Below are 12,500 nucleotides of genomic sequence, written 5' to 3' on the forward strand. Positions count from 1 at the left end.
GTGTGTGTGTGTTGTGTGTGTTGTGTGTGTGTGTGTGTGTGTGTGTGTGTGTCCATATGTGCATCTGTTCTTGTGGGTTAATTAACACATATTATGCATCTCTACGTGTGTGTTTGGTGCACCGATGAGTGTGTGTGGGGGTTTCTGAGGATAGCGTGTGGTCGCTGTATTGTCTTGTGCTCAGAGTGTGTTGGCACCTGAGACACGTTCTCACTGGCCTGCATTTCCTCCTCTACCCGAGACGTCCTAAAACACACACACACACACACACACACACACACACAATGATCTTGCACAGACAAAGACATGATCACATCCTTTTACCAAGAAATGAAAGGACGAACTGTAAAGCAGTGTGATCAGCACGCGTGCACAGAAACATGCAGACAGTTGTTCACTTTGGATTTGAGCACATCTCGGTTCCACCCAGCGCTCCGGTCTGGATCAGTCCAGTTTGGTACAGTTTGGTCCGGTAAAGCCGGATGCTGATAGCTGTGTGACATCATAGCAGCTTCATCTACTCGGTCTCTGACACGCGGCGCTCACGCTGTTTCAGAGAAGGCTGCGTGCAGAGATACAGACCAATAATCGATCGACTGTGTGTTTAAACACGGCGGGTTGTTGCACGGGAAGTGACGAGTCTTTCGACCAATCAGCGGATTGCAGTGTTTAGCTCCAGCCTTCAGGGTCGGATCGACATTCCCACCCCAACAGAAGGGTTCCAAAAAGTGGGACGGTACGGGTCGGGTATTTGGGAATCTTTCCCGCCTTTAGTCGATGCACGCCGTACCCAGACTAATGTTCCCATCCAGCGGAGGATAAACGTCCTCTGTGACGTAAGGCTCCACTTGCATATGAAGTTAGCCAATCAGAGACAGAGTATGGAGGGTCATCTTGTCATCACCCTGCTCAGCGGGCCGTGTTCTGGTCCCGTCGGGGTCCGGACCTCTGGCTGTTTTGTTGTTGTGTAAACGTTTCCCTTGGTCCTCTTTGAGTGTTTGTTATGAAACGCAGTCGAGCGTTGGGCTGCTTTAATACCTGAGTAAATACACGCCGCCTCCCGGGCCTGATGTCCGTCCTCCCCGCCGGCAACACCCCGAGCAGAAAGCCGAGATCCCCCGCACTCACTCCCTAATTATTTGTTCAGGTTTGGGTTTCTGCAAATGTATTCACTTTAATTGCTTTTCTCTGCAAATATTTGGTAAAACTATATTTGGTAAAAGTCTCCACTGTGTGCAGCGTCTGCCCTCGAGCTGCACATTCCCACAGGCTCGTCTCAGAGTGACCACGCTCTCACTCAGCCTGTTTCACCTCCCTCTCTTACATAAGAGCCTGACCCCGGCTTTGACCTCTGGATGCTGCAGTTAGGCTTCAGCTGCCCCCCCCCTCATCGATGCTGGGGCGGGGAGGGGGGGAGGGGGTCCACTCTGGATTACCATATTGAATTATTTAATGCATCGTGTCCGACAGGACTGAAGCTGAAAAGAACGACAGATCTTCAGATTCACAGAACTTCTTCTGCCGTCTTTCAAAGACGTAAAAGTCAAGTTTGTGTCTCTTACAAACAGGAAGGAGAAGACGTGACATGTTTGTTAATAATAAACAGGAAATGAGCCAATGGGAGGAAGGAGTCCAAACGGGCACCATGTTGGATTTTTAACTCTGGTTTCGGAGAAGCTGAGGAAGATGTGTCACACGCTGCGCGACACTCCTCGAACCCCTCCGAACTGATTGAATGATGTAACTTCTGACACTGACGCTTCGATCGCTCCCGTGGATGGGAACATGCGTTCATGTTTTTGAAGATTTTCTGCTCTCATCTTGGATTACAAACGTAAATCCTTCCTGGCTGAGCTCACGACTTCAGCTCAATGTCAGCGCTCCTCTCTGAGCATGTCAGCGGTTTGATGCACGACATGCTTCGTTCAGTGTGATGTCGTCTTTTTAGACCTTTAATATCCATTAACCAGACTTGTTTCTTTTCTTAACTTTCCATTTCCATTCTCAGAGCTCTCGTTAGCTCTGTTCAATTGGAAACACCCGGCTCACGCCAGCTTTTCTATTTCTTTATTTGAGTCGTAAAATTGCTCTTAAATCTAAATCCAGGGAGCTTTAAAAAAGGCCCCAGACGCAGCACTGGACTGAGCTTTCAGAAACCTGCACATTGTGTGTGACGTGCAGGCCGTGTCAGCCCGTCGCCGACACGCCGGAAATGTCAGGTGGAACACCCAGAGCTCACAGCGAGGGGAGATATCGATCGCCTCGAGGAAATGTCAGAGATGGATCCTGTGTGTGTGTGTGTGTGGGTGTGTGTGGGTGTGTGTGTGTGTGGGTGTGTGTGTGTGTGTGTGTGTGTGTGTGCTCGGCTGGTGAAAGTGAGAAACGCCTCGGCTCTCATGAGGGCGGACGGCGGAGGAAACGTGAATATGAGCTGGTTGTGAATCAGCAGACGGTGAGATTCACGCCTACATCTCCTCATTATTGTCCGTGTGCAGTTCTGCAGTCATTAGTTAATGAGGAGCGTCCCTCGGACCTCGGGCTCAGCCTCTGGCCCTCCAGATGTTTGTGCATCACGTTCATGTGATTCTTTACAGGCAAACATTTGAAGCCACGCCGGTTCATTTCTTCAGTTCGGCCGGATAAAAACGTGAACTGTCCGACGTCACGCAGAGATTAAAGGGGAAACATTTCAGCCCCTTCTGGTTCTCTGTAGGTCAAACCTGTCATGGTATCATGTGACCTAAATGTGTCTGATCACAGAAGCCTTTCATAACAGAAGGAGACGACGTGCTCTGGCACTCTGCTCCATGTCGTTGTGTTTTGAGCCTTTTGCTCTGATGGGGTTCGAGCTGCAGCCTCTGAGTGAGAGGGTCCTGTGCTTGAACGCCCAGCAGGACAGCAGCCTCTCTCTCTCTCTCTCTCTCTCTCTCTCTAGCGTCCTCTCACAGTCTGAAGACGTGCTCGTGAGGTAACCTGCTGACCGTATGCACGAGTGGGAACGTGTGTGTCTCTCTCTGTAAGTCAGTCGTGTGATTGACAGGTTGAGTAGGTCGCCTCTTGCTCAATAACAGCCGGGATCAGCTTCAAACCCCCGACACCTCAGACGGGATTAAATATGTTGAGTGGATGGATGATGTAGTTTTACTTGGGGTCATTTATTGTGGCTTGTTTTACATTTTCTTCCCAGCCAATAGGAAGAGGGGGATGACCAGAGTTGTGACCCTGCAGCTCAGGTGTGACATTAAACTAGGACGACGACCCGACTCATGTAATGAAGAGTTAATAATTAAATCACAGACTCAAGTGTTTGCAGCAGTGTGACCTCACAGGAACGTCAGCCTGTCAGACGCTCTCCACTCAGTGCCGACTGTCATGGAGGACGGCCGGAGCATCCTGACGCACATCGTGGTTTCGTCCTTCGTGACTTGAACACGTCTATCCAACTATTTACGGCCGTGAGCTCACGTTGGTCTGCAGGTTCGTTACTGTTAGTGACAACAACGATCTCCCCAGCGCCCTCTAGTGGTTACCTTCAGAACAGGTGTTTGTTTTCAGGAGAGGACTTTAAGAAACACTTGTTAAAGTGACTCCAAGATGGTTTTATAAGTGTTCTTATCATGTAACGTGTCAGCCTATAAAATCACAGATCTCATCCTGAATAGAAGAAGAAAAATAGATAGATAAATAAATAAATAGAATAAATATATAAATAGAATAAATATATAGAAAATAAATAGAATAAATATATAAAAAATAAATAAATAAATAGATAAATAGAAGAAGATGAAATACCAGAAGAAGAAATGAGGTTTTTTCCACATCGCCACACATGAAGACCAGCCTCCATTCTCTTCATCTGTCCTCTCTCTCCTCCTTCAGACTTTATCATTTCAAGATGTTCTGAGGCTTAATGTATTTATTTAAGCTCAAAGCTTATTTAAGCTCCATTAAAGGTAATTATATCCCCTGTTATAAGGCTCAGCCGTCCCCAGAGTGGCCATTAAGTGTGGCTCGATGCCGTGGTTCTGCCAGTGTTTGTGGCTGCCAGGATAATTACCGAGCTGTGTCTGTCTGTCGGGTAGAGCCACAGTGGTATCCCCCCGGTTTAACATCGGCATTAGAGCGGAGACAGTGTGGGCAGAGCGTGTGTGTTTGTCTTTCTCAGTCTGAGTACAACTATGTCTTCACATTTCTTCAAATCCGTTGCTTTTTTTTCTTCTCTTCTTGTGGATTAAACATGTTGTTGGTTTTAATTGTTCACCAGCTTGAAATTCTTCTCTGGAGTTTCATGCAGGTTTGTAACCCGAAGTCAGACCGTCTGCAGCGTCCTCTGAGCTGCTGTCAAAAGAAAAAGGGTCAATTGCAAGGATAGATTTGAATCCTTGACGGTCGCTGACTGCAGGTCACAGACAGCAGACAGGACGTGAGGAATCAATCATGATCCTAACCCAAACAGCTGACAGTTCAGCCTCAGTCCTTCTCTGGCAGTCAGCTGTACAGACATCCGACATCGCCTGAGCTGGAGCTGATATGTGCAGAAAATGTCCCCCCAACAGAGATCGACCTTTTGCTTTACATAGAAGATATTTCTGCACACTTCCTGAGAGGCAACAAAACAACATTTCAACAGGAGGCTTTTAGCGTCTTCTTCCTCGGCCGACAGCACGTGTCCGACCTGCGGCTCCTTTTCCTTTTAGTCACTTGGCATCGCAGCACACGGGTCGGCTTGAGTAGTTCAGTTTGTCTGTAACGATGGCGACCTAAATGGTGAGTTCAGGACACGTAAAGCAGCAGCAGGGAGGTGAAAGGAGCGGCTGTTTGTGGTGACCTTCTTTGAGTCCAGGCTGCAGACCGGAGTGTTCTGGAACACTTCCAAAAGATCTCTTCATTAAACAGGGCCCAGGTTCTAATGTTTCTATCAGCTGATGTTACTCAGACAGATGCCCTGCTCTCCTTGGACCCGGAGCCTCTGTCTCCTCCCTTCAGCCAGTCCAGGGGGAAACCTGTTTAAGTGCAGGTCTGGGCTCCATGAAGAGTTGAGTGAGCAGAAGCTCCCTGAGGAGGCAGAGCGGGAGGATCAGGCGAGGAGGGCCCTGAACACCGCGGTGTTGTTTTCTAAAAGGCTCCTATCACTCTGCACAGACCGGACCCTGGACCTCCTCCTGACCCCGTTCATAACTGAGGGATCAGGCTCCAACCCCCGGATCCAACCCCGTCTAAATATTGGCTGCATTAAGTGGACCTACAAAGACCGGTCCGTCACTTTTTTTGACTTGTGTCGTATTAATTCATGACGCTGCCCGTCGCCCCGGGTCGATGCAGGGACCTGAAGAGGCCGCTGTTCTTCTAAACCTGAGACCACGGCTCAGATCATAGTAAAGTCAATAATCAGATCATCTTGATTAATGGTTGACGACGGAACACGCCGTCTGCTCCGTCCTGCAGGGAAGTCACGCTCCCTGACTTGTTTCTGTTTTGCAGTTTTTCCTCGTCGACCTGTTAGGCCTGTTAGTCGCTGTGCAGGAGTTACTGTGACACAGTGCAGACCTGGTCGATCAGCCTGTCTTCAAACCTTTCTGATGTCCCTGCTGTGACGTCCCTCCTGACTCTATACTGCCCCCCACTGTTCACCTGAACACTGCGTCGGTACATTAACGTCACGCGTCTTCTTCCACTGGGACAGTCGTGCTTTCTTGCATCAGGAGATTTTCTTTTTGCAAGTCGCTCCGATGATCGATTTGAAGTTCCACGGGTGTGTGAGGCAGCATGATGAACGCAGGTTCAAGATCCTTTTATAGAAACACTGAAAGGTTGACCGAGCGCTCTGATTGATTGAACCTGTGAAGAAACGAGCAGTCGGGACTGAAGTCTGAGAGACTGAACATAAATCTTTCTTCAACTGTGACTTTTTCCTTCTGTCTGTCTGTCTCTCTCTCTCTCTCTCTCTCTCTCTCTCTCTCTCTCTCTGTCTGTCTGTCTGTCTGTCTGTCTGTCTGTCTGTCTGTCTGTCTGTCTGTCTGTCTGTCTGTCTGTCTGTCTGTCTGTCTGTCTCTCTCTCTCTCTCTCTCTCTCTGTCTGTCTGTCTGTCTGTCTGTCTGTCTGTCTGTCTGTCTGTCTGTCTCTCTCTCTCTCTCTCTCTCTCTCTCTCTCTCTCTCTCTCTCTCTCTCTCTCTCTCTCTCTCTCTCTCTCTCTCTCTCTCTCCTTTATCTGGCGTAGTGGGGCTTAGGTGTTAATACCTCCTAATTTTCATCACTTAGAGTGCCAATCAAATGGCTCAGCCCGTCTAATCTGCCCGACGATCGTCCCCTCTCGTTGCTCCTCGTCCTCGTCCTTCTTCTCCCTCCGCTCCACCTCTAACTTCTGTCTCCTAAACGTCCCCTCTCCCCCGTCCGCGTGCACATGCTGTAGAAATGCACACGCCTGATAAAGGAACCTCGACTGTGCAGACGAGGTTCATGTGAGGACACGGGGCTGCAGGAGGCGAGGGCGCCAGGTTGAACGCTTTGGTTTTGTGAAACCTGATCTGACAGGAGGTTTGCAGTTGGCAGCGAGCGCTCTGCCTCAGGGCCGACTGAGCTCGCCACTATTATCTATTATTGTAGAATCTGTGCCTCTGGATCCCTCGCTCCACACCTGGACCTCAGCTCAGGTAGCCAGCTCTTCTTATTCTGCACAGATTCAGCCGACACTTTCTCCCAGCTGATCTTTTTGTTTACGACCACCATGAAAAATATCCGAGCACTTCCAGGGAGCACACAGACCTTCCTGTTGAGATGCTCAGGTCGGACATCTCAGAGAAGCAAAAAGTGTAACCAAGTCGGGATGAAGAAGAGACCTGGGCGAGACCGTCAGCAGCAGAAACACAAAGTTACAGACGGAGACACAAAGAGAGACGAAGAAGAATCGATCAAACACTCAAAGACAATCAGAATCGATACGTTTACACAAACACGAGGCTAAAATAACAAGTACTTCAATAAAATATGAGAAGTATGAAGAATAATTAAAAACAGTTCAAGAGGAGCATGAAAGAAAGGCATTTAATTTAAAGTCCAGTGAACCTTCTCGAAGTCAAATCTGAGAGTCAGAAGTTCAAGCAAGTCGAGCTGAAAACATCCGCTCGTGTAGAATCTGCTTTCAGGACACGTGAGTTTGAAGTGAACAGGCCGAGGGTGTAGAAGCCGTCTCTCCCTCCGTCTGTCTCCGAGCAGGAAGAATCGGGAGCAGCTCGTTTGCTGTGGTGAAAACAGAGAAAGACGAGTTCGACCTTTCCCTTCTCTCACCTCAGGAAGCTCAGCGGAGCGAGCTGCTGCAGTGCGAGCGCACAGCGAGCATGTTGGATGGTCTTCATCGCTACTCCACCCCGTGAACACGCAGGCCATGTTTAAGTGAGAGCGGTCAGATGTTAATGCTCCGTGTCATAGGATGAGACGGCGAGCTCGACCTGCTCCACGCCGCCTGTCAAACAAGCGTGACGCTTTAAATCTGAACGTTTTGAGCTGCTTTATGTTCCTGATGTTTGTTTTGTTTCCTCCCTGCAGACATCGACGAGTGCCAGGAGAACAACGGAGGCTGCGACCACTTCTGCAGGAACACGGTGGGCTCCTTCGAGTGCAGCTGTCAGAAAGGACACAAGCTGCTCACCGACGAACGCTCGTGCCAAGGTCAGTGAGTGACAGCTGTCAATCACACACCTCCTCCCTGCCTCATCTCTCAGGCCCGAGCTGTCGGCTGGAAAACGCTTCGGAGGTTTGAATCGAACAGAAGCTCAGAGTGATGAAGATGTATCAGCTGGTGTTCTGATGACTTTCCTCGCTGGAAAGTGTTCGATCGACTCGAAGCAGAAACATGCAGCTTTAATCCGACGTGTGGCCGCAGGAACCGGGGATCCAACCCCACCCTAATGTTCCGACCGCTGAGCCACAGCCTCCCTGGGCCCTTGCCAAAATTTCCAAGGTGTGCTCAGCAACTTTAAGGTTGAATTTTTCGGCTTTCTGGATGTTTGTTGGCGAGGCAGGATGGTGGATAGAGTCAGATAACGGGGGACAGAGAGAGAGAGAGAGAGAGATTTGAACCAGGGCCGCCCGCCTGGAGGACTACAGCCTCTGTACAAGGGGTGCAAGGGTTTTGCTCCTTCTATAAGCAACACAATGACATAGGTATGTTTTATTGAACTGACCTCATAAAATGCTGAAAGGGAAAAACTCCATGGAAGAAGTCGAGTCATGTCAGGGCTCATTGACCTGTTTCATTTTTAAGTATTTCAAACACTTTTAAAGTTTTATTGATCTGTTTGGTTTGTTGTGTTTTGGATATTCGCTCGATGGAAAGGCGACAGTAAGGAGGAGTGGACTCATGTCTGGTGATGCTGCACTGTGTCAGCTGAAAACCAAATCCTGAAGAAGTTGATCAGATTTCTGGTTTTGCTGCGGTAGCGTGGTTGTGTTTCTAGTTTTCAAAGCTGGGACCTGAAATCAGGACTCAAGTCAGTCCGTTCTGGGGAGGGTTTTTTTTTTTTTTTTTTGCCTCTGCAGCAACACAGAGAACAAAAGCTGCAGCGAAAGTTGTTTTGCGTGAACGATGGACCTCCAGTCACTCAGAATGACAGAAATAAAAGACGATGTACAGAGACAGAGACGGCCGTCCTCCGTGTCCTCGTCAGCTCTTCTGTCCAAAATGAAACCAAATGAACTCCTGGAAAGTCCTTAAATCTACGTGTGGAGGAAAACGTGAGGCTCAGCAGATCCTGTGATTCTAAATCCTGCTAAATAAAAAGGCATCAAACATGTCTGCCCTGAGGGCTGGGACCCTGATATCTGAACAGGAAACTTGAGACCTGGTTCCGGCCCGTGTTCCATCTGGAGTCTGATTAGAAAATCCATGACAATTTGATCGCTGGTCCGGTTCAGCGGCGCAGAACATCCTGCAGGACATTAGTCCGGGGGAAGACGAACTCTTTCCATGGAGCCTCCTGAGCACAGTCCTCGTGAGACGCTCTGACCCGCTGGTCTCACAGAGAGGAAGTTTGTATCGATCATCTCTTTAAGAAGATGCTCACACGTTTCTGTTTCCATGCGTGTCGTCTGTGGAGGTGCTCAGTCAGGGGGGGCGTGGCTTTAGAGGGAGCATCAGTTCAAAGCTTGATAAAAGCTTGACTGGACTGGAGGAAGGTGTTGAAGATGCTTCTTCAGCTCTAAACTTTCTTCTTACTTTGGACCATGTGACTCCAGAACGTGTGTGAGTCATCCCCACACAGGCTCCGCCCACCAGAACATTCAGAACTGAGGAAACCTTTTGGAGGTCTTCAACATCTTCAACCTTCAGAGGGGGAGGGGCGTGGCTTTAGAGGGAGTATAGCGGGGAGGGGCGTGGCTTTAGACTGAGCACTAAGGGGGAGGGGCGTGGCTTTAGAGGGAGCACAGAGGGGGGGAGGGGCGTAGCTTTAGAGGGAGCACAGAGGGGGGAGGGCGGGGCTTTAGAGGGAGCACAGAGGGGGGAGGGGGTGTGGCTTTAGAGGGAGAACAGAGGGGGGGAGGGGCGTAGCTTTAGAGGGAGCACAGAGGGGGGAGGGCGGGGCTTTAGAGGGAGCACAGAGGGGGGAGGGGGTGTGGCTTTAGAGGGAGCACAGTAGGGGAGGGGCATGGCAATAGAGGGAGCACAGAGTGGGAGGGGCGTGGCTTTAGAGAGCGCACAGTAGGGGAGGGGCGTGGCTCTAGACGGAGCATAGCGGGGAGGGGCGTGGCTTTAGACGGAACACTGAGGGAGGCAGGGGGCGTGGCTTTAGAGGGAGCACATAGGGGGAGGGGGCGTGGCTTTAGAGGGAGCATCAGTTCAAAGCTTGATAAAAGCTTGACTGGACTGGAGGAAGGTGTTGAAGATGCTTCTTCAGCTCTAAACTTTCTTCTTACTTTGGACCATGTGACTCCAGAACGTGTGTGAGTCATCCCCACACAGGCTCCGCCCACCAGAACATTCAGAACTGAGGAAACCTTTTGGAGGTCTTCAACATCTTCAACCTTCAGAGGGGGAGGGGCGTGGCTTTAGAGGGAGTATAGCGGGGAGGGGCGTGGCTTTAGACTGAGCACTAAGGGGGAGGGGCGTGGCTTTAGAGGGAGCACAGAGGGGGGGAGGGGCGTAGCTTTAGAGGGAGCACAGAGGGGGGAGGGCGGGGCTTTAGAGGGAGCACAGAGGGGGGAGGGGGTGTGGCTTTAGAGGGAGCACAGAGGGGGGGAGGGGCGTAGCTTTAGAGGGAGCACAGAGGGGGGAGGGCGGGGCTTTAGAGGGAGCACAGAGGGGGGAGGGGGTGTGGCTTTAGAGGGAGCACAGTAGGGGAGGGGCATGGCAATAGAGGGAGCACAGAGTGGGAGGGGCGTGGCTTTAGAGAGCGCACAGTAGGGGAGGGGCGTGGCTCTAGACGGAGCATAGCGGGGAGGGGCGTGGCTTTAGACGGAACACTGAGGGAGGCAGGGGGCGTGGCTTTAGAGGGAGCACATAGGGGGAGGGGGCGTGGCTTTAGAGGGAGCACATAGGGGAGGGGCATGGCTTTAAAGGGAGCACGGGGGAGAGGGGGCGTGGCTTTAGAGGGAGCACAGAGGGGGAGGGGCTTTAGAGGGAGCACAGAGGGGGGGCGTGGCTTTAGAGGGAGCACAATAGGGGAGGGGGCATGACTTTAGAGGGAGCACAGAGGGGGCGGGTGCAGACGGAGCATGGAGGGAATGCTACAGGAGACGCGTCTTTAACGTGTGTGAAGAGCTAAAGGTTAAGCCTGCGTGGCGTCTCGGAGGATGTCAGCTGACTTTCTCTGCTGTGTGTGTGTGTGTGTGTGTGTGTGTGTGTGTGTGTGTGTGTGTGTGTGTGTGTGTGTGTGTGTGTGTGTGTGTGTGTGTGTGTGTGTGTGTGTGTGTGTGTGTGTGTGTGTGTGTGTGTGTGGAAATAAAAATGTCTTTAGCAACAAGTCGAAGCAAGCAGCCAGGAGAGCTGTCGAACACAAAATGATTTTATTAACAACAAAACCCGGAGGTGCTTCTGTCCTCGGCCCAAAACCACCACACAGTGTGAACGTGTGTGTGTGTCTGTGTGTGTGTGTGCGTGTGTGTGTGTGTGTGTGTTGGATTAACTGTGCAGCAGCGCTGGTGTCTATAATAAGTTGAGTCTTTAATAATGTGGTGTTGAGTGCTGTGTGATCCACATCAGAGCGCCTGTGCTTATTTATGACACACCTTTCGCCACAGCGCCACGCCAGCTGCGTCCCATTGGCTGATCCCTGCGCTGCTCAGCTCCGACATGACCTTTCATTTAAATATCACTCTCTTCTCGGCAAGTGAGCTCATCCAGAGAAAACAGCTCCTGGTGAAACGCTGCGGAGGAAGCTGGCTGAGAGAGCCGGAGCGGAGAGATTGATCGTGTGATTCCCAGGGATTCATCTTTTTGCGGTGAATTTTTCAGAACAGCAGAAAGACGGAGGGAACGTTTGATAAATGTCGTCGATCTCTGTGAAAACACCTCAGAGCCAGAGGTCAGCAAAATACTCACATTCTGATAAAGTCATCTTTATTTTTTACAGATTTTCCAAAAATCAGCAGATCACAATCCTCTAAATGACATCCTGACGCCGTGTTGCGAAAGCCAATCAACATTTAGATTTCAGATCAGATCAATCAGACGGACATTAAAGTCAATGATGAGAAAAGTCCATCCTCTCCGTCTTCTGCCTGCTCCACTTTTCAGAAAGTGTGTGCTCAAACAGGCCGTTTGGAGATGTTCCCTTCATGACATCACAAAGGGCAGTAGTTCAAACACACACACACGCACACACACACACACACACACGCTCAATCAGGAACCTGTGGACATGCACTGATGGAGAGACGTCAGAGTGAGCACTCGTGAGCTTGTGTGGGGGATAGGTGCCTTGCTCAAGGGCAGCTTGATAGTGCTCAGGCACCTCTCCAGCTACCAGAACCAATTTCCAGATTTGGTCCAAATCGAGACTATGGAGGATAACATGTGACCTTTCAGTTTGGTCAGGTGATTTGGGGTGCAGACCTTTACGACCTCCTCCTCATGACAAACCCGTGTTATAATGTGAAGCCCCGACAGGACGGCCTGAAATGAAGCAGGTGAGCCTGGACCTCGCTCCCTGATAGGATGCAGTTTCTCCAGATGTGCCGTTCAGCTCTCGTGCCGTTCGGAGTGGAGCGGCTGTATTTGTTTACTATCATGTCCTCTGTGATTAATGAGGCCGCCTCTCTGGGTCTGAGTCTGTGTTTGTCACGATGAAGTTTGTGATGTCTGTAAACCGCTCATCCTGCTGACCTTTTACATGTTTCACCCACACGGACGCACAAGGATCAAACTCATTCACTCAGCACAGAGGGGAGAGGGGGCGTGGCTTTAGAGGGAGCATAGAGGGGCGTGGCTTTAGAGGGAGCACAGAGGCGGGAGGGGCGTGGCTTCAGAGGGAGTACAGAGGGGCATGACTTTAAAGGGAGCACGGAGG

General features: G+C 50.5%; 1 protein-coding gene across 1 annotated transcript in view; it reads left to right on the top strand.

The window, feature by feature from the left end:
- The window catches only part of scube1 (signal peptide, CUB domain, EGF-like 1), a 79,515-nt gene that overhangs the window by 54,298 nt on the left and 12,717 nt on the right, over positions 1–12,500 (top strand). Inside the window, exon 8 of the mRNA XM_079335524.1 lies at positions 7,543–7,665. Within this exon, the coding sequence (XP_079191650.1) occupies positions 7,543–7,665 (123 nt within the window). The remainder of the gene's footprint in view (positions 1–7,542; positions 7,666–12,500) is intronic.

Source organism: Symphodus melops, assembly GCF_947650265.1.
Source record: "Symphodus melops genome assembly, chromosome: 22".
Classification (NCBI taxonomy): Eukaryota; Metazoa; Chordata; class Actinopteri; order Labriformes; family Labridae; genus Symphodus; species Symphodus melops.